This window comes from Nycticebus coucang, chromosome 1 (assembly GCF_027406575.1).
Source record: "Nycticebus coucang isolate mNycCou1 chromosome 1, mNycCou1.pri, whole genome shotgun sequence".
Taxonomy (NCBI): Eukaryota; Metazoa; Chordata; class Mammalia; order Primates; family Lorisidae; genus Nycticebus; species Nycticebus coucang.
Window position 1 is genome coordinate 184,902,020 of NC_069780.1, and position 22,329 is coordinate 184,924,348.

The 22,329-nt window shown below is 38.9% G+C and overlaps 1 protein-coding gene across 1 annotated transcript in view; it reads left to right on the forward strand.

Annotated features, from left to right (window-relative positions):
- The window catches only part of DNAH5 (dynein axonemal heavy chain 5), a 237,582-nt gene that overhangs the window by 171,030 nt on the left and 44,223 nt on the right, over positions 1 to 22,329 (forward strand). The window contains exons 63-69 of the mRNA XM_053599003.1: positions 1,741 to 1,876; positions 2,866 to 3,182; positions 4,411 to 4,566; positions 5,420 to 5,602; positions 14,557 to 14,800; positions 16,086 to 16,200; positions 16,693 to 16,883. Of these exons, the coding sequence (XP_053454978.1) occupies positions 1,741 to 1,876; positions 2,866 to 3,182; positions 4,411 to 4,566; positions 5,420 to 5,602; positions 14,557 to 14,800; positions 16,086 to 16,200; positions 16,693 to 16,883 (1,342 nt within the window). The remainder of the gene's footprint in view (positions 1 to 1,740; positions 1,877 to 2,865; positions 3,183 to 4,410; positions 4,567 to 5,419; positions 5,603 to 14,556; positions 14,801 to 16,085; positions 16,201 to 16,692; positions 16,884 to 22,329) is intronic.

Consider the following 22,329-nt stretch of genomic DNA (forward strand, 5'->3'; position numbering starts at 1 on the left):
CAGGTCCTGGGCATACATGGTCCCCAGTACCTTTGCTTAGGGCTCAGCTTGCCCAGACCTCCTGGGGGCAACGCAGCGCTCTGTACCCCATGAGAGAGCAGGCCTGAGGATGGGTCCCGCACAGGGAACCCAGGGAGTTCTGCATGCTCAGCCCGGCCAGGCTGGGGCACAGTCTGCTTCTATTCTTCTACTCCCATTCACCATCTCCCTTCCCCTATATCACAGTCCCCCGAAGGAGCCTGGGCTTTCAGAAAACAGAAGCCAGGAAGGGAGAGGCCTGGTCATTTTTTTATGTGGCTGGGTGGAAGTGGGGAAGCAGAATGTAGGGGAAAACAAATCAATATTAAAGGTATCTCATAAATGAAAAGTTTTTCCGAATAAATGATGCAGAATCATACTTCCCAGCTGGCGTCAGTCCTCTTGGAGGGGAAACAAACAAATATGGGTGGTGTACAGAAGTGTAGATGTAGCTTTCTGATAAGCTTTTAATTTTTTTTACATGAACTATAGGAGAAAGAAAAATAGAAAGAAAAATAGACCAGGGAAAACTGGCTAAAAATAACTTGTTTTTGAAAAACACCGTATTGTGTTATAATTACAAAGCAATTCAAATTTGTTGTAGAAACTACATATAGGTAACCCTGGAAGTGAACCTGCATGCTATTTTATCCTTCATTATTCGTATTTTAACATATGCCTTTGTATTGTACACGTGTTTTTAAATCTTTATAAGACATAATTTGATAATACTGTTCTATAAATCCAATTTTTAACTTAGTAATATATTGTGATCATATTTCATGGTTACAAAAGTTTTTTAAAGATAATGTTTCATGGGTTCATAGTATTCTTATTCACAGATACACCGTAATCTATGTAAATGATTTTGTATTGTTACACTTGGAGCGTATAAGAAGGTTATCTGGAAAGTATCCAGCTATGTAATGTGAAATACAGCATTAGCAATGGCTGGATACTTTCTGGACAGCCATCCCATATATTTGTTGTGTCATGAGTGAACATCCAGCAAGCGAGGGTCATGTAGCTGACTCCTTGTCCACTGCCATTTTATTTCGTAAGTTTGAACTTTTGTAAGTAGGATTAGTGGTTGTAACTTAAACAGAGAGAAATAGAGCCATTTGTTTTTAAGAACTCAGTGCTGTGAGGCAACAGCGGGTGAAAGTCTGGGTTCAAGGATTTTTATTGCCACCTGGTGCACAGGAAGGGATCTGCTACGTCAAACATGGGTGAAATTTGTGCGGGAGCCTCAGATTTGCAAATAATGTGTGGTTTCCCCTAAAGTGAAAGAAAGTGTGCACTTAGATAAAAGCAATAATGATGCCAGGAGAGATATCCCTAATTTTTAACCGAGGCTACATATTCATTTACATTTTTGGTGCAATATGAGATTAGCATATATGCTCATGGTCTATTTCCATTTTTCTTCATAAGGAAATTATAAATGATATAAACTTTCACTATGTCTAAGTTATTAACCTGTGGGGAGGGTCTGACTACGTGGCTCAAGGCACCACCTGGAGGAATCTACCAAAGTTCTGTGATCAGGGAATAAAGAGGATTGGACAGACTCATAGAAATGCAATCTCATGCTTCCTGTGGAATAAATGGCTCATGTATCTCAGAAAGGCAGATAATATGGCATGTGTTAATGTTATATTTTTGAGCCCCAGGCTGTATTTTTCTCACTGAAAGTTTTCTTCTGATGATGGCCTTCTTTAGACTTTGCTTGAAGATGCAGAACGGTGTAGACATAAGATGCAGACGGCTTCCACGCTCATCAGTGGGTTGGCGGGTGAAAAAGAGAGATGGACAGAGCAAAGCAGAGAGTTTGCTGCGCAAACGAAAAGGCTCGTGGGTACGTAAAGGAGATTGCATGTTGGCGTTGATAGGGTGTTAGCAAGCTTACCCTTTGATCAGAAAAAAATAATGCTTGATTATTTCAGATTCCTGTGCATGTGTGTGTCTTCAACCATTTCAGAGGAACTACTATTGCTCTGGCCTCTACGCTATTCTTACTAGCTGTGTTAACGATATCTATTCGAATCTCTTATTATCAAGTCACTTTAGAATTCTATACATGCGTGGGCATATTGATCAAGGTCGCTTTTAATGAAGGCTGTATCTACTGAGATTTTGTATCTCTCTTTTTTTTTTTATTGTTGGGGATTCATTGAGGGTACAATAAGCCAGGTTACACTGATTGCAATTGTTAGGTAAAGTCCCTCTTGCAATCATGTCTTGCCCCCATAAAGTGTGACACACACCAAGGCCCCACCCCCTCCCTCCTTCCCTCTTTCTTCCCCCCCCAGAACCATAATTGTCATTAATTGTCCTCATATCAAAATTGAGTACATAGGATTCATGCTTCTCCATTCTTGTGATGCTTTACTAAGAATAATGTCTTCCACGTCCATCCAGGTTAATACGAAGGATGTAAAGTCTCCATTTTTTTTAATGGCTGAATAGTATTCCATGGTATACATATACCACAGCTTGTTTATCCATTCCTGGGTTGGTGGGCATTTAGGCTGTTTCCACATTTTGGCGATTGTAAATTGAGCTGCAATAAACAGTCTAGTAGGGGAGATTTTGTATCTCTTAAACTCAGAGGTCATCTTCTCACTTCCAACCGAAGTGAAATAATGTCATGCTCGCCCACTAGCACCTGTTAGGGGTAACTAACAATAAATCTGGCCACTGCTTATTCACCCAGACACAGCAACAAGTGGTTACAGTTTGATTTGTGAAATTTAGTTTAAAAGAATGATTGTCTTATTTATTTTTTATTTTTGTTATGCTGCACAATTATGAGGAAGAACATAAAATGTTCACTCTCTATTTTAGGGGATGTGCTGTTGGCTACAGCTTTTCTATCTTACTCTGGTCCATTTAACCAAGAGTTTCGTGATCTGCTGTTAAACGATTGGAAGAAGGAAATGAAAGCTCGGGAAATTCCATTTGAAAACAATCTAAATCTCACAGGGATGTTGATCGATGCTCCTACTGTTAGTGAATGGAGCCTCCAAGGCCTGCCAAATGATGACCTCTCCATTCAGAATGGAATTATTGTCACTAAGGCATCTCGTTATCCTTTGTTAATTGATCCACAGACTCAAGGCAAGATCTGGATTAAAAATAAGGAAAGCCGAAATGAACTCCAGGTAACTTGTGTTCCAGTATGTTTATGTTACTGGTGAAGTTTTATTGTTCCAGTTTAACAAGAATTCAAGAATAAAGAAATATTTAGAAACACTAGAGAATTTTTATAATCCTAAGTGGAGCAGTAGCAGATGCAAGCTTAACTCTAATATTAAAATCTTTTCTAGAAATTTCATTATTTGCATTTGTGTTGATCTCTGTTAATACCATCTTTCAATACTTTTAGACTCAATTCTGTTAGGTCCTACGGCTGTTTTTGATAAGCACAGAAACGTGGAGTTGTATCACATGAAGTGTGCAGCACTCTAGGAGAACTTCCTAATTATTCCACTATTGTTTGTCATAAAGGTGGTAGTGGCAAGGGAAGAACTGTGTTCGTACACAGAATCTTCACATGCTTCCCAATAAAATAAAATGATGATCTGTTAAAAAATAAATAGAAACAGGTAAGCTTTCTGCACCATCTCACCAAGATAGGTTCTACAGCCAAGGATTCCTAAAATCTATATATAGGTTGAGGAGCCCTTATCTGAAATGGTTGGGACCAGAGGTGTTTTAGTTTTTGAATTTTTTCAGATTTTGGAGCATTTGCACTTGCATAATAAGCTAACTTGGGGGTGAGACTGAAGTCTCAACTTATGTATTTTTTTTTTTTTTTGAGACAGTCTCACTATATCACACTAGGTAGAGTGCTGTGGTGTCACAGCTCACAGCAACCTCAAACTCTTGGGTTTAAGTGAGTCTCTTGTCTCAGCCTCCCAAATAGCTGGGACTGCAGGTGCCTGCCACAGCGCCTGGCTATTTTTCTGTTGTAGTTGTCATTGTTGTTTTTAGCAGGCCCGGGCTGGATTCGAACCCACCACCCTGGTGTGTGTGGCTGACACCCTAACCACTGAGCTATGGACACTGAGTCTGAAATTCATTTATGTTTTAGATACATTTTATACACATAGCCTGAAAGTAATTTTATACAATATTTTAATTTTTTTTTTGCATAAAACAAAGTTTGTGTATGTTGAACCATCAAAAAGCAAAGATGTCAGACAATGGAGTTTTCCACTTGTGGCATCATGTTAGTGATCAAAAAGTTTTTGATTTGGAAGTATTTCAGATGTTCCATTTGCGTTCATCTCCTGTGGTCGAATGCTTCAGCACCACTCCATCCCAGTTATCCCTGTGCACCCCACCTCGATTCTGCCCATCAATAGAACCTTGTGCTCCTGTTTCTAGATCACATCTCTAAATCACAAGTACTTTCGAAACCACCTGGAGGACAGCCTTTCTCTTGGAAGGCCCTTGCTTATTGAAGACATTGGGGAGGAACTAGATCCAGCCCTGGATAATGTTTTGGAAAGAAACTTCATTAAAACTGGGTCTACCTTTAAGGTAGGTTTAAACCTGTTGATAGCAATTACCATGAGGCCAGGTTGGCCAGATGGCATTTTCTCAATGGGTAGCGATTCAAATTTGAATCAGCAGTGAGAGGCTTTCATATACTTCCTGAGTCTCTTCTATATTTCCTGAGTTGGGATTAGAGCATTCAAGAGCAATTCTTTTAGGAATATCAGCTTCACTTTTGTAATGAAGAGCCTGACTGTATTCTGATATTTGACTGTTGATAACTTTCAAGCCTCTCCATGGCCCTTTTGCCCCATGTCTGAGTGAGCTGTTAAGAAAACCTGGGTGCTCCTTCCTTTAGCACTGGTTGGAAATTCAAACAATGCAAGCCCTGTCCAGGCTTGTGTGTGAAGACCCTCTTCCCAGCTTTACCCTCTAACCTCCATAAGACCACACACCGGCTACCCCTCTTTGCTCTCTCAAACCAGTTTGGGGACCTGCTTGGAAGCCTGCTCTGGTCCCCCCAGAAAATCTTATTATGTGAGTAAGAAGCGTGTTTATATCCTTTTGCTGCATGTGGAATGTAATGTGCCTTAACCTCTGACTAACATGTAAGATGAAGGTTCTGTCTCGCTTCTGCAGCGTGGTCACAATTTTGGTGCTAAATTCTATGTTTCTTGCATCGTGTGTGTTGACTTTCCTTCTTTCCATCTTCCTCCTCTTCTTTCTCTTTATTCCAGTTGTTTGAAGCCTTCCGAATGACCATTTTTTTTTTAAGTATCCACATTATTGTTTAAAGCAATAATGCAACAAATTTTAATTTAATAATGATCTGACAGAAACAAAGGCACAGGAAGGTAATCTCTGTTTTATTATTTTTAATTTTGTTTTTATAAAAAAGGTGAAAGTCGGTGACAAGGAAGTAGATGTTCTGGATGGCTTCAAGCTCTACATCACCACCAAATTGCCCAATCCAGCCTACACCCCTGAAATAAGTGCCCGGACCTCTATCATTGACTTCACTGTCACCATGAAAGGTCTGGAAGACCAGCTCCTGGGGAGAGTCATTCTCACAGAGAAGCAGGTGAGTGAAGTATGGCAGCAGCCTTTTCTGCATTGATTTGAGATTCACTGATGAAGATGTATGTAAGAGTTGTAGTAGACTGTGTTAGTTTTTTCCTTTTTATTCTTTAGGTGTTTCAGACAAATTCCCAAGTGTCTTCTTTTTACTTAAGGATATTATTAACCAATTACCTACTCATATGTTTCACATATGGTTCATAATATACCTGTATCATGGATGGCGTTTATACAGACCGATGCTGTAACTTTGAGGACATCAGTCTCATTTTCAGGATTGTTTTTCTGGTCTTAAATCACTTTACTTTTCTGAAAAGTTTGTTCTACTGTGTATTCTACCCACTTGACTTTTAGGTTTCTACTACACGTGGAAGGTTTTCCCTCATTTAATTAATTATTGTGCTTTTAGAATATAAAATTTAAACTTTACACTCAGATGACAAACATGACCAATTCTTATTTGGGATCTAGGAGAGCTATGTGTGTGTGGTGGTGGGATCTGAATTGAGAAGATAGACGTTTGTGATACTTGAGTCTCCCTGTGCGCCTTCTGAAGGCTACTGACTTAAACTCTAGGAGCATAACTCCAGGTCTCTTTTCTCTACTTCTGTTTTATGGGATAACTTAATGCTCAGTGAAAAATGGCCAAGAATTTACAAACTTCCTTCCTTCTTCTGAGTCAGCCCTTTCTTTAGGGAACACCCAAGGTTGACACAAAGAAATGTGGAGGTTTTTATTCTTATTTTTTATTAAATAATAATGGTCTATATTTATGGAGTACTGTGTGCTGATTTGACATCTGATGTGGAATGCTTACATCAAACTGATTAACATAACCACTTACTTAAATGGAGAGGATTTTAATGGGATTGTTATGGTGAAACCGGCTGAACTCTTAACATTGCTGGTGATTTTCTTCTGCGTTTGATAGGAATGAAGAGTTTCGTTTACTCCATGTCGTCTTTTATGCTGACCCGAAGATTTACTTAGGTTAAGGCCATTGGCAAAACCTTTGGGCTCTGTCCCTCCCATTAGCTCTCTGTGTTTCTTCTGTGTTTGCTCTGCTGAGTCCTACTGTGTTTGTCTATCTCTGTCTCTTCCCCCCTTTCCCCCTCTTTTCCTTTTTTTTTTTTTTAATCTTCTCTCTTTATTTTTAAATTATAACACATGAGTCACAGGGTCATAAAGTGGGAAATTGCATTAAGAAATTTAACTGAGCTTTGTAAATTCGTGTGGTTGGTTGACTTCCGTGTAGCAGGTATGATCCTGTAGTCTCTACCACAGGCTAGCTGCTGAGGTAATGATAATTCTTCACAGCATGCATTTACTTAGTTTTTAGTCTTGAGTTAAATCTCAATAAAGGTGAATGAAGGGATTTAGCACTGCCATATACATGCTTTAGGAAGGGCTGGAATTCTTATCAACAGCATGTCATGTTGGGCAAATGGGAATTCCTAAGCGTCTTGGACCCTTCTCCATCACAAGTATCTTTTGCTTTGCCTTCACCTGTTTAGGGTGATAAGGATTCAGGGAGGTAAGGGGCCCTGGTGGCAGTTTGGATAATATCTTCGTCCTTGATTGCTATTTTATCAATCTTTAAAATTTCAAAATATTCAGGGGGTACAAATATTTTCAGTTATGCAATCAATTTTGAAATGGTTGAGTCCTGGCTACAAGTGTGCCCGTAGCCCAAAGAGTGTTCACTCTACTTTTTAGGTAGATTTTTACCCATCCCTTCCATCCCCTTCTCTGCTGCTGAATTTGCACTGAATTTTACTTCCCTCTGTGCACATGTGTGCTCTTTGGGCAGTTCCAATTAAGTAGCAAGTACATATGGTATTTGTTTTCTCATTCTTGAACTATTTCACTTCACTTAGGACAATGGTCTCTAGTTCCACCCACATTGTTGCAAAAGGCGTTAATTCATCCTTTTTTGTGGCTGAAAAGTGCTCCACGATACTTCATTTTGTTAATCTTCTCATGACTTGTCCTTTGTTTTCTTATATTCAGTTGCAAGGAATACAATCTCCTTAGAACAAATAATTTGGCCTGAAATATTTTGGTTTCAATGACAACGACAATAACAGCAAACCTAGCACTGAGCCTTAATTGTTGCATCAGTGGTTCAAGATTAAGCAAGAACTTTCAGCTTGTCTGAAAAGACTTTGAAAAGCCAATATGGATCCAGGAACGGGATTTTCCTTCCTTCTAGGAAAAATGGAATGTCTTCAGAAAATTACTCCTTTATTATCATGTCATTATCGGCATCTATTCCTGGCTCACAATGAACAGTTCTTACCAAATGAATGGTCAAATATGACACTCACTTTTAAAAAATAAAAATAAAGAATCATCTTACCTTGGACCGTATTATAATACCACACCTAACTTTTATTTGTTTTTTTCCCGAATGATGTAAGAAGTAAGCTGCTGGACTTAATATCGATGGATTTTAAGTAATATACTTTCTCCAAGGGATTTTTTCTTTTGTAGCATCTGTTCTTTCCACCATATTCCTGAATCTGCTCACATTGCTGAATCTTCTCAGGCTTCATAGTGAGTGAGTCCAGGTTACTTTCTGGTGTTTCTGAGTTACTTTCTAAAATTCAGTCACTCAGTTGAATGGCCTTATGTTTGTACCTTATGGACACAGATATGTAAGAGTTTTAAACTCCAAATTGTTCCTTTGACTTTAAGGATAGTATGGTTTCTTTGAATATAATTACTTCTTGGGTGATTGTAAATATATGCTATGAATATAAAATTTGTATTGAGCCACAAGGGGCTATTGGAAGCTGAGAAGATCTCACAGATAGGAGGTTGATGATGGAAGACATCTGAGAAGTGTGGTGCTGAAAAAAAAGTGAATCTCTTCAGTCAGGATGAATTATGCCTTCACCAGCCTATCAATTCTTCTAGTGAGAGGAGGTTTTGAACAGTAATTGATCATGCAAGGGAAAGGCCAATCTTTGATTCCATAAGTTCACCAGCTGTCCAGTGTCCTGGGAATACAGAGGGACCTTATTATCACACATGAGCTGTTCTCGTGAATGCTCAGCCATACACCTGCTAGACCCTCAGGTCTGTTTCAGAAACAAATGGGAACCTTAGAGCATCTGAATGCAAGGAAGTAGGTCTTTTTTTTCTTAAAAAAAAAAACAAAACAGATTTCACACTTTTCTAAAAATGTGTGCTTTGAAGCAGACATTTTAAATGAGCATGCTGTTCAAGTTCACATCAAGCCCATATTCAGTTATTTACCTGATGTACCTGTGAGTAGATTTAGACATTCTGCTGTTGTTACCAGAATTTGATATATACAGAATGTTTTCAACTGGCAGTAAACCAGTTAACTTTATAGAAACCAAATCTCTTAGGCTAACTCTCACCTTGATCTTAGAGAATAATATAGAAACTCAAAGAAAACTATGTCCTTCTAGGAGAGGAATATCAGTATTGATCAACAACTCCTACCAGTCACACAGTATAAGGTTTAAGGCGTATCCTTGCTGTAATTCTGGATGGGCAAACAGGTGTGTGGTTTCCTTTCCATTTGAGGTAGAAGGACCTGAACTCAGTGAAAGCATCATGAGAAGTGATTTAATAAAGATACTAAACACACATTGTTATCACTAGCCACTGGTGGGGGAGGAAAAAGGCATCTTGTTCTGAATTCTCTGGTTTGATCTTTTCTATTTTAATTACCCATGTAAGGTATAAAACAGAAATAATCCTTGGTAATGAAGCCTGAGTGACACCTTTAAAAAAATAAGAGCTCTAAAAGGATGCCCTTTATTTCCTTTTATAGATTTCAAAAACTTGGTTGCAGATGCATTTTTATACACCAATATTTGTAGTTTTCATCCTCTTCTTTTTGATAAATGGCATGTTCATGAAATTTTACCAAACCACTCTTGTACTTTCTTTATTCACTTTGGGATATGTTTCTTTTTTACATGAGCATTATCACAGTTTATATAAGAATTTTAGTACATAGTACTTACATACACATGTTTAGCCTTAGTATGTAGAACACTTAGCACACATGCTTAGTCCTCCGCATGTGTTGTGAGTGTCTATCCACCTGTGGAGAGATAATCCCTGTGGTGGGCAACAGGTTTATAGACAAAATTATTTTGCTTTCTTTGTCCTGTTGTATTAATTCAAAAGATTACTATTTTCTTTTTATGATTTGGTACAACTCAAGTAGTATGGTAGCCCAGGAGAAATGTGTTTAACTCAGCGATTTAAGTGAAAATTGTCTAAAACCACATACTCAAGTGGATTTCAGTCTTTCAATCCTGAATGAAAGTCAAATGGCAGTTGTTCTTTTTCTTTCTCAGAAAATCTTCCTTTTACCCATAACTATAGTCCTGTTCTAGTATCTGGCTCCCCACATTGGTTCATGGATTGCTTTTGTGATTCCAAATATACTTTAAATTATACTATTTACTTTAGGGCATTTTATTTCATCAATTTTGAACTTTGAAGAAATGTACTTAGCTTATTTTAATCCTTTGGAAATACAGGCAGTTACTTTAATTGACAAATTCGTTAACAAGGATATTAAATTGACTGCAACTTCTTAATAATATTTAGTCTTTTTACTTATTTTTTTTAAAGAGAGAAGAGAATAATTTGCCTCTTATTATATCATACTACCAACTTTGCTTACTTTATTAGTAATATTTTCATAAGCAACAGGGAGGCATGATTTCAACTTCAATCCCAAAGTTTTCTCAAATAGAGTTGAGATTGGAAATGTAGATTACGGCAGGTTTTGCCAACTACGCTGAGGGTTTTGGGCTTTTCAGAATAGGTAAAGGGGGATCTCTGAGGGACTGTGAACAGAAAAGAGGGTGACAGCGGAGGCATTGTGCTCAGGGAGACCTGCTGGGGTTAGGGCAGCCTTGGATAAGAAGTGAAGCCTCAGTTAGGACAGTGGTTGTGTTTCTGGAGAACATAGCAGAAGATAAAGGTCTTGGGGAGGGTGATGTGACTCGGTGTGGCTGTCAGATTTGACAGGCCAAACTCTCATTCCCCTGGACACAGAAACCTGTACCCTTACAATTTAGTTTGCTACCCCTCTTCAGCTGCCTTGTTATACATGTTAATGATAATATGTGCAGTTTCTAAAGTAGCATTTATTTTGTGCTAACTTGATTTTTCAAACTATTTATATTCCAAATGAGCATTTATCATGCTTCTGAAAATTTGGCTGGAAGTGCATGAAAGGAAGGGGTAGAAGGAAGAGACATTTTGAGCACTTATTTTCATCCAGTCACTGTCTGCGCTGCATTGCTGGTGATGTCCTTACGGTCACTCTAGGATCTGTTTGCCTGAAGACAAAAAAACCCGAGGCTTGGAGGGGAGAGTCATGCAGCTGAGAGGTCCTGGGGGTATGATTCAAACATATGTCCTCCTGTTGTAAAACCATCACTCCTCTGCTTTCTCTTCCTCCCTTACCTGTCTTCAGGTGAGGGCCTTTGTGGTGCTCCCCGTTAGGGCCTCTGAAACAATAATAAGTGCATGAAATTTACAAGTACAGCAGAAATTGTTTGAATTTTCTTCTTTAACTTCACTTTTATTTCCCAGTGTAATCGTAAGGTGAGGGTTTTTATTATAACTTCTTTTGAAAAAAGATTTGATAGCCGCCATTAAATGTCACGCGTACCAATTTCTCCATTTTCTGAAATTTGGCATTCTTCTCTAGTGAATACGTGAATTAAGATAACCATGAAGGAAGCTCTCAAATGGAACCAGATAACACACAGAGACACAGATGAGAAGAGGAGGCTTTGCTTAAATTGCTGTATCTCAAAGAAGTAACAGTTTATAGAAATTCTGATATTTTGTTTTTGCTTAAGGAGGGAATTCTTCCTTGATTTTCAAACTACTATGTCCTCAGACCTCTCACTGTACTCCCAGAGCAGGAGTTGAGAGTCAGGTAGGGTCTACCCCTTCTAACTGGCTAATTAGATGAACTGAATGGAACCTATAGAAGAGGTCGGTGGTCTTTCTTTGCTCTTTGCCTTTATGAGATTTTGTTGCTACTGCATGGTTCTCGGAGAGTGAAAATTTTTATGCCTGTATTTCTGGCATTGAGACTAGATTTTCCATTCCATCATATGTTTCAGTTTCTCTGTTTGAAAACAGATATAGCATTTAATCATGACTTGCACAGTCTTAGTTGGTGCCTGTTATGTACTGGACGTTGTTCCAAGAATTGGGGATTATAAGAGTGAGCTAAACAGACTCAAGAACCACACTATCCCTAGAGTGTCACACATCCCTCACTTCTATATTATGTAAAAGGGTGGTGAAGACATATTGTGAAAAAGAGCATAGTCAGAGGGAGAGCTAGGGACTCAGTGGTGGCTGCAGACCTCACAGGACACCAGCCCCAGTGCAGAGGCCCTGAGGCAAGAAAGGTCTCTGTGTGTGTGTGTGTGTGTGTGTGTGTTTAGGGCAGTGGAACTCAAATTTGGCACCTGGGATGGCAGCCCCATGTCATCTGGGATTATGTTAGAATTATACACTCCTGAATTCTATCCCAGGCCTGCTCAGCAAGGTTTTTAGGAGATCCTAAAAACCATTTGAAAACCATTGATTGTTTTTCAGTTTGAAAACCATTGATTTAGGGAATAGCAATATGGCTGAAGCAAAATGAAAGTGGGGAGAAAGGTAGGAAATGAGGTCGCAGCAGTAGTGGGGAGGGAGTGTGGCAGAGCCCCCGGGCCTTGGTAGGGATCTTAGCTTTTACTCTGGGTGGGATGATTGGACATTGGAGGGTTTTGAGAGAGGAAATGTATTCAGTAGCATCATTCCGACTGCAGGGCTGGGATTAGACTATGGGGGTTAGTGATGGATCCTGTCATTTAGAGGGGAGGTGATGATGGGAGCTTGGACTAGGGTGGTGACAGGAGGAGGTGTTGAGAAATGACTAGATTCTGATTCTAATTTTGGAGTATAGATAATAAAATTTTCTGATGAATTTGTGGTGGGGTTTGAGATCAAGGAGGGCTCAAAGGTTTTGCCCAGTAGACCTGGAAGAATGGGGTTGCTATTTTCTAGGATGGGGAAGGCTGAGGTCAGGCAGGTTGAAGGGAGGACCAGAAGTTCAGTTTTGCTGATGGTTCTAAGTAGGACGCATCCCTTAGATGTCTAAATGCAGGTTTTGAAAGGGTGTGTGGTCTGGAGGTGATAAGAGCCAAATTACAAACTTGGGAGTTGTCGGTATTTCGGTAGAGTTTTAAACAAGACAATGTATGAAGTAGTATGGAGATAAGTTTCTCAGATGCATAAAAATAAATAATTTTATTTACCATTAAAGGGTCAGCAATGACAGTTTTGGCCAGGTCTGGCTTCCCCTTTCCCTTGAACTCCTGTGTGTACTGGATCCTAACAAAGGTACATCACATAGTTAATCACGTAATCAATGAGCACTCCCATGATGTGTGATATGATTTCATGTGACTCATCACTGCATAACTAGATTTCTGGTTCTCTCTGGAGGGAGTAGAATCTACAAAACCCATTGAATCAATATCCAGAATATCCAGTTGAGTATTTTCCTTTCTGAAGCCGCTCTAGATATTTAAGCTTGGTACCACCTATCCAGGTAGCAGCACTGAGTCACAATCAGAACCGCCAAAAATACTTTATTTTCTTGTTGATTTTCCTGTTTAATTCACCTATATTTAGCACTCATTTCCCTGTATTGTACTTATAATAAGGACTTATACATTATTAACACAGTTCAACTTAGGTAAATTGTCAATGGAGCCTGTAGTTAGAAAGCTTTTCTAGTAAACTCTCTAATGAATGTCTTCTTTTAAAAATTGTAAGTGCTATTTACTCAATAACCTTTGCCTTCTTAAATCTTTTCTTTAGCTCTCCAGAGTCTCTCACACTAGAAGCTGATGTCCACGTACAGTTTGAGTTGAAACCAGAAGCATTATTTTCTCTGTGGTTCTCCGCTCTGGGCTTCCTGCCTCCCGGGCTTGCTCAGTGTCACACGTGTCTCTTCTTTCCCCCACCCTTGCCAGCCCCACCTTTCTCTCCTTCTTCTCCTCTGCCTCCCTCTCTCCAAGCTTTCAAAAGGAAGAGATACCCAATAAGATGGCAGCATTGCAAAGCCTCACTCTTTCAGATACCTATAAAGGTCTTTCCAAGAAGACACAAAACTTTCCTTCCCTTGAAGAGAATAGTATTTCTCCAGGCCAAGAAGAATTTGCAATTTATTTTTTAATTTAATTTTAATTTAATTTTTTTAATTAAATCATAGCTGTGTACAACAATGCAATCATGAGGTACAATGTGCTGGTTCCATATGCAGTCTGAAATATTTTCACCCAACTGGTTAACATAGCCTTCATGGCATTTTCTTAATTATTGTGTTCAAACCCTTATACTCTTCACTTAGTAAACTTCACCTGTACCCTTCCAAGATGCACCCTAGGTGTGGACCCACCAATCACCCAATTTAAATTTACCTGCAGTAGTAGATGAGGTTGCTTGTCTATGTTTTAGAAAAGTGGTTGTTCATAAAATTGGATACTATTTCAACTAGCAAGTTCTGTCTAACACATTCAAACAAGAAGCGAAACAGAAGTAAACATATTTAATCAGAGACATGTATATTTGTCTTCAAGTATACTTGATCTTCAAATGAGTTTGTGTTTGTAATCACAAAACTCATGTGAAACTGATTTGACTTTAGGCATCTGAAAGCTGATGACAAGGCTATTGTGAATATTTTAGCAGATTTCATGTTGGCTGGCACCTATCCTTCCTTACTTTGCTAATTCTTTTGTTCTTTTTTTGATGTTCTTATTTCCTGTTGTCAAGGAAATACAGTACAGGAGCTTGGGAACAGCCATGTAGGTTAATATTTTAGGAAACATCTAAATAATACCTGTTAATTAAGGAAGAAAATATATTTATGGAAATTAACAGGAGTTGGAGAAAGAACGAACTCATCTGATTGAGGAGGTAACTACAAACAAAAGAAAGATGAAGGAACTTGAAGACAATTTGCTTTACTGCCTGACAAGCACTCAAGGGTCCTTGGTAGAAGATGAGAGTCTCATTGTTGTCCTGAGTAACACAAAAAGGACGGCTGAGGAGGTGACACAGAAGCTAGAAATTTCTGCTGATACAGAAATTCAAATTAACTCAGCCCGGGAGGAATACAGACCTGGTGAGTTTGGTAATGAAGACAAATGTCACAGGCAAATGAAGCGAGAAAGACAGGAGAGTTAGAGAAATGGACGGAAGTGAGGAAGTCGTACAAGTGAGTGTGCAAAGTAGGGTGGTGGCTGTGCATGTGTCGTGGGAATAGTCAGTAAAATGGAGGTGGAAACATTTTGCAATAGTATAAATTTTCTAGGTGCTTAGAATTTATGTTATGCAACCAATCCTTTAAGGCTCTTATAGACTACTTTTTTATTTTTCGTTTTTGAGACAGAGTCTCACCTTATTGCCCAGACTGGAGTGCAGTGGCCTCAGCTTAGCTCACACCAACCTCAAACTCTTGGGCTTGAGCAATCTTCCTGCTTCAGCCTCCTGAATAACTGGGTCTACAGGCATGTGCCACCAAGCCTGGCTGATTTTTCTATTACTTGGTAGAGACAGGGTCTCACTCTTGCTCAGGCTGATCTGGAACTCCTAAGCTCAAGGGATCCTTTTGCCTTGGCCTCCCAGAGTGCTAGGATTACATGTGTGAGCCACTTCCCCCACCCGGCCTCTCATAGACTTATTTTTAAGTTAGAAAGAGGGAGAATTTTTTTAAAATACGTGACTCCAAAGTAGGGACATCTGAGCACTCAAGGGTCCCTGGTGGAAGACTAGAGTCTTGTACTGAGTAACGCAGGACAGCATTTGTAGAGTTTTGTTTATACTCTGTGTATCGAGAAGGTAGTTCTGTAGTCTCACAGGAGATCTTTATCCTCAGCCACCAACTTGCAAATGATTTCATACAAGAAACACCTGCTGAAGACTTTTTTGATAATTTATCATTCTTCCTGAAAAAAATAATGGCGATAGTATCATGAATTGGTGGAGAGGCAGGAGCATCATCAGGGAGTGGCTGGTTTTGCAAATCTATTTTGCGAGGTTAGGGATAGCTCCATCCTGACACTTGAGAATGAGGTCCTTAATGGCTACATTGCTTGCTGAATATTCCTTTGGGTGCCTTTTCTACCTATGATAAAACAGTAAAATATATTGATAAGGAGTCTAGAGATGCTAAAATGAAAAGTACCATTTGATCAACACAAACAACAGGCTAGTTTTACAAATTTTCTAAGTAGGAATTAAATATACTAATAAATGAGCATTGGTCTGGGTCCTACTGCTGGAAGGCAGCAGGGATAAGACATAGAAATAGCAGCTGTTGTTTCCATTTAGACTCTGGGCTGATCTGTTTGCCTGGAGCATTCCTTTCCCCTCTTGTAGTACCTGCAGCCTTGCTCTTTGTCTTTCAGTTGCTACACGGGGCAGCATCCTCTACTTCCTCATTACTGAGATGCGCTTGGTTAATGAGATGTATCAGACTTCACTGCGCCAGTTTCTGGGCTTGTTTGACCTTTCCTTGTCCAGGTACGTCTGTTCTCAGGAAGCCAAGCTGGATTCTCTATCTGTGGACTGAAATGTTGACATCACATTCACAACTTCTGTTTCCTTCGTTGGAGTCTTTTTCTTTTGCTAGTCCAAGATGAGTGTAATTACCAATGTATTAACAAGTCATTCTGATTTGTCATTTTATGTCCAGAGAAAGCTCTATCAACTATTCATCCATTAATTTGATTGCTTTGGTTTCATGTATTTCCATTAAACAAGAAAATCCCCAAGATATTGTTGTGAGTGATATTGCCCTGCAGGTAAAATTGATTTAGACAACATTGAGGGCTGTGTTATATTATTTCATGTTGAGAAAACACTTGTTATTTTAGATTTAGGAGGCTTACTCTTGATGTGTAAAAATAAGAATTGGTTCCCCCAAAGTTGCTTATTTTCTGTTAAAGGTGCTGTTTTTATAGACAGTTGAAAAGGGCAGTGGGATAAGCCTGATGTAAATGTTCTTTTCCCTAGGTCTGTCAAGAGCCCAATTACAAGCAAAAGGATTGCTAATATCATTGAGCATATGACCTACGAGGTTTATAAGTATGCTGTCCGAGGTTTGTATGAGGAACACAAATTCCTGTTCACTTTGCTGCTTACCCTAAAGATCGACATGCAGAGGAACCGAGTGAAGCATGAAGAGTTTCTCACTCTTATTAAAGGTCAGTGTAACAATAGAAAGTATTATACACAGGTACAGGTGTAAGAATTATTGTGAAGGCCCTGGGCAACATTTCTTTTGGTTATAACAATTTTTTTTCTTGTGTTTAAGATTGTATTTATGTGAAATAATTCGTTTGTTCATTTATTGAATGAATACTGAATGTTTACTGAGGACTTACTGGGTATTAGGGCATTGAATAGGTATTTAGTACACATCAGTGAACAAAACTTCTTGTAAAGCATATGTATAGAGTATGTCTGTGTGTCTATAGTAGAATTTCTATCAATTCTTACTTCTCTGAGATGTAGCAACTCAAACAGAACCTGCTGTTACCCTCTTTGCCTCCATCCATTATCTGGTTATATTTGAAAGGTTCCTTAGTGAATATCTTAATTAATTTGTTCACTAGATAAGAATTGCAAATTTTAGAAAATGTAGGAATTAGTACAAGTAACATTTGATGGCAGCTAACATATCTTTTTTCAGAAGTTATAATAAAAACCCTCATATTAGGGCGGCGCCTGTGGCTCAGTCGGTAAAGCGCCGGCCCCATATACCGAGGGTGGCTGGTTCATGCCCGGCCCAGGCTGAACTGCAACCGAAAAATAGCTGGGCGTTGTGGCGGGCACCTGTAGTCCCAGCTACTCGGGAGGCTGAGGCAAGAGAATTGCTTAAGCCCAGGAGTTGGAGGTTGCTGTGAGCTGTGTGATGCCATGGCAATGTACCGAGGGCCATAAAGTGAGACTCTGTGTCTACAAAAAACAAAACAAAACAAAAAAAAGCCCTCATATTATGGTTACACTGGGAAATAAAAGTGATGTTAAATGAAGAAAATTCAGACAAACTTTTCTATGTTCATAAATTTCATGCACTTATCACTATTGTTTCTGAGGCCCCCAAGGTGAGCATTGTAAAGGTCCTCACCATCCAGGCCTCAACTCAATCAGGGATATAGAACTCTTGAACAGATGAATAGCAAGCAGTGAGATCAAAGCAATAATAAAAAATCTTCCAGCAAAAACACTGGAAGATATTGGCCTGGGGAAAGACTTCATGAAGAAGACTGCCATGGCAATTGCAACAACAACGAAAATAAACAAATGGGACTTCATTAAACTGAAAAGCTTCTGTACAGCTAAGGAGACAATAACCAAAGCAAAGAGACAACCTACACAATGGGAAAGGATATTTGCATATTTTCAATCAGTCAAAAGCTTGATAACTAGGATCTATAGAGAACTCAAATTAATCCACATGAAAAAAGCCAACAATCCCATATATCAATGGGCAAGAGACATGCATAGAACCTTCTCTAAAGATGACAGACGAATGGCTAACAAACATGAAAAAATGTTCATCTCTATATATTAGAGAAATGCAAATCAAAACAACCCTGAGATATCATCTAACCCCAGTGAGAATGGCCCACATCACAAAATCTCAAAACTGCAGATGCTGGCGTGGATGTGGAGAGAAGGGAACACTTTTACACTGCTGGTGGGACTGCAAACTAGTACAACCTTTCTGGAAGGAAGTATGGAGAAACCTCAAAGCACTCAACCTAGACCTCCCATTTGATCCTGCAATCCCATTACTGGGCATCTACCCAGAAGGAAAGAAATCCTTTTATCATAAGGACACTTGTACTAGACTGTTTATTGCAGCTCAATTTACAATCGCCAAAATGTGGAAACGGCCTAAATGCCCACCAACCCAGGAATGGATTAACAAGCTGTGGTATATGTATACCATGGAATACTATTCAGCCGTTAAAAAAAATGGAGACTTTACATCCTTCGTATTAACCTGGATGGAAGTGGAAGACATTATTCTTAGTAAAGCATCACAAGAATGGAGAAGCATGAATCCTATGTACTCAATTTTGATATGAGGACAATTAATGACAATTAAGGTTATGGGGGGGAAGCAGAAAGAGGGACGGAGGGAGGGGGGTGGGGCCTTGGTGTGTGTCACACTTTAAGGCGGCAAGACATGATTGCAAGAGGGACTTTACCTAACAATTGCAATCAGTGTAACCTGGCTTATTGTACCCTCAATGAATCCCCAACATTAAAAAAAAAAAAAAATCTTCCAGCAACAGCAAAAAAAGCCCCAATTAGATGGGTTCACAGCCAAATTCTACCAGACCTATAGAGAAGAACTGATATCCATACTGAAGAATTTTTTCTATAATACTGAGAAGGAGGGATTTCTCCCCACCTTATGTTGTGAAGCCAGTATCACCTTGATACCAGTGTCAGGAAAGTAAACAACAACAAAAAGAAAACTACTGACCAATATCTTCTATCAATATAGATGCAAAAATCCTCAATAAAATACTATCCAACTGAATTAAGCAGCACATAAAAAAAAAATAACCCACTAGGACCAAGTGGGCTCTATCCCAGGGATGCAAGGATGGTTCAATATACATAGATCAATAAAGGTGATTCACCACATGAACAGAAGCAAAAACAAAAAACCATATGATTATCTCAATACATGTAGAAAAAGAATTTGACACAGTCTGGGTAATGCTCATGGAGCAATCCCCAACCACTCTCCTCCTTTAACAACATTCTTTTCACCTGCCAAAAGTCATATAGCCCATGCGTATTTTCCTTGTTACCCACAAGTACACAGTTTTTCCTCTTTAAGGTTGCTCTCTACCCCGTGTGCTAAGATTTACCCAACATTGCTAAGACACTGTATAAATAAAGCTATTTCCATGGTTCAGGTGCTGGCTGCAGCCATCAGCTGTGTCAGTCCTCCAAACCCCATCCTATCTCTCATCTTGTTCTTGTCTGTATCCCTCTTCTTCATTTCCCACTTTTTTTGCTCGGGTCAACTCTCCCTCCTCACACCGTGTCATGAGAGGTCCTTCCTGTGCTGGTATTTGACAAAAAAACCCTCAAAGAAGTAGGTATTAAAGGCATAGAACACATCTTAAAATAATAAAAACTGCATTTGAATAACTCACAGCCAACATCATGCTGAATAAGGAAAAGTTGAAACATTCTTTCTAAGAACTGGAATGAGACAAGGGCTCTCTGTGTCACAGTTTCCATTCAACATAGTGCTCCAAGTGCTAGACAGAGAAATCAAGCAAGAGCAAGGAATAAAGAGTATCTAAATAGGAAAGAAGAGTTCAAACTCTCACTTTTTGCTGATAACATGATCTGGTACCTAGAAAACCCTAAAGACTCCAAAGAGATCCCTGGAATTGATATATAACTTCAGCTAAGTTTCAGAAAATAAAATCAATGTGCAATAATTAGTGGCACTTCTATCTATATATTTAAGCAGAGAGTCAAATCAAAGACTCAATTCCATTCGTGATAGCTACAAAACAAAATAAAATGCTTAGGAATATGCTTCATCAGGGAGGTGAAAGCTGAACTATGAAACACTGAGGAAGGAAATCACAGAGGACACAGATGCTCATGTATTGGCAGGACCAACGTTGTTAAAATGTTCATATTAGTCACTGTGATTTAGAGAGTCAATGCAATCCCTGTCAAAATACCAACATCATACTTCACATTTCTAGGACAAATAAATAATTCTAGGCTTTATTTGGAACCAGAGAAGAGCTCATATAGCAAAAGCAATCTCAAGTAAGAACAAAAAATCTGGAAACATCACATTACCAGACTTCAAACTATACTACAGGGCTATTTTAACAAAAACAGTATGGTATTGGTATAAAAATAAAGACACAGACTCATGGAACAAAATAGAGAATATATAAAACCAGATATAAAACCACCTTCCCAAAACCAACTGATCCTTGACAAAGCAGACGACAATATACACTGTGGAAATCAAGCCCTGTTATATGTATAAAGGGTGCTGGGAAAGTTGGATAGTCACATGCAAATGAATAAAATTAGATGCTTTTCTCTCAATATTCACAAAAATTAATTCAAGAGGGATAAAGGACTTAAATGTAAGGCATGAAACTATTAGAATTCTAGAGGAATTTTAGAGGAACATGTATGAAAAACTCTTCTAGGTATTGGCCTAGACAAAGAATTCATGAAGAAGACCCCAAAGGTCAGCAAGAACAAAAACAAATAAATAGGATTTGAGCAAACTAAAATGTTTCTGCACAGCTAAGGAAACAATCAATGGAACAAATAGACAACCAACAAAATGGGAGAAAATATTCACCAGTTACACATCTGATAAAGGCTAATAACCAGAATCTACAAAGAACTTAAGCAAATCTCAACAACAACAAGATAAACCCCAAACAACCCCATTCAAAAGTGGGCAAAAGACACCAACAGAAGCTTTTCAAAAGCAGAGAGATAAATAGTCAATAAACATATGAAAAAATGCTTGCTAATCATCAGGGACATGCAAATTAAAACCACAATGAGATATCACTTTACCCCTTTTCATATGGCTTTTATTAAAAAGTCCAAAAACAACAGATGCTTGGAGGGATGTTGAGAAAAAGGAATGCTTATACACTGTTGGTGGGACTGCAAATATGTACAACCTTTACGGAACCTATAGACCTGCCATTTGATCTAGCAATTCCACTACTGGGTATCTATCCAAAGGAAAAGAGTCTTTTTTTTTCCCCCACCCTGGGTAGACCGCCATGGCATCATAGCTCACAGCAACCTTCAACTCTTGGGCCCAAGTGATCCTCTTGCTTCAACTTGTTGTGGTAGACTGCCATGGTGTCATAGCTCAAGCCATCCTCTTGCCTCAGTTTTTCTATTTTTAGTAGAGACAGAGCCTTGTTTTTGCTCAGGCTAGTCTCAAACTCCTGAGCTCAAGCAACACACCTGTCTTGGCCTCCCAGAGCACTAGATTATAGGCATATTCCACTGCATCTAGCCATAGAAGAGAAGTCTTTCTACTAAAAAGGCACCTGAACTCAAATATTTATTGCAGCACAATTCACAAGTTGAAAGATGTAATCAACTCACATGTTCATCAGTTCACGAGTAAATTAATAAAATATGGTATATGTACACCATGGAGTACTACTTAGGCATAAAAAGGAGGAACTAATGCCTTTTGCAATGATTTGGATGGAACTAGAGACCATTCTAAGTAAAGTATCTCAAGAATGGAAAAACAAAACACCACATGTACTCACTATTAAATTGGAACTAACTAATAAGCACACATGTGCATAGTAGGAAGGAAAACTCGGTGGAAATCAAGCAGAGAGAAGGGGAGGGTTGGGGAGGGATAAAAACCTAACTAATGGGAGTAATGAACATTATTTGGGTGATGGACACACCTGTAGCTGTGACTCAAGCTTTACAAAAGTGATCTATCCTTGCAATCAAAACGTTTGTACCTCTTAATATTTCGGAAAAAAAAAATCTTGGCTTTGCCACTTTCTTGATGTTCCTGAGAAAGTCATTTACCCTTTTAAAACTTCAATTTCCTCATCTATAAAATAAAGATAGTAAAAT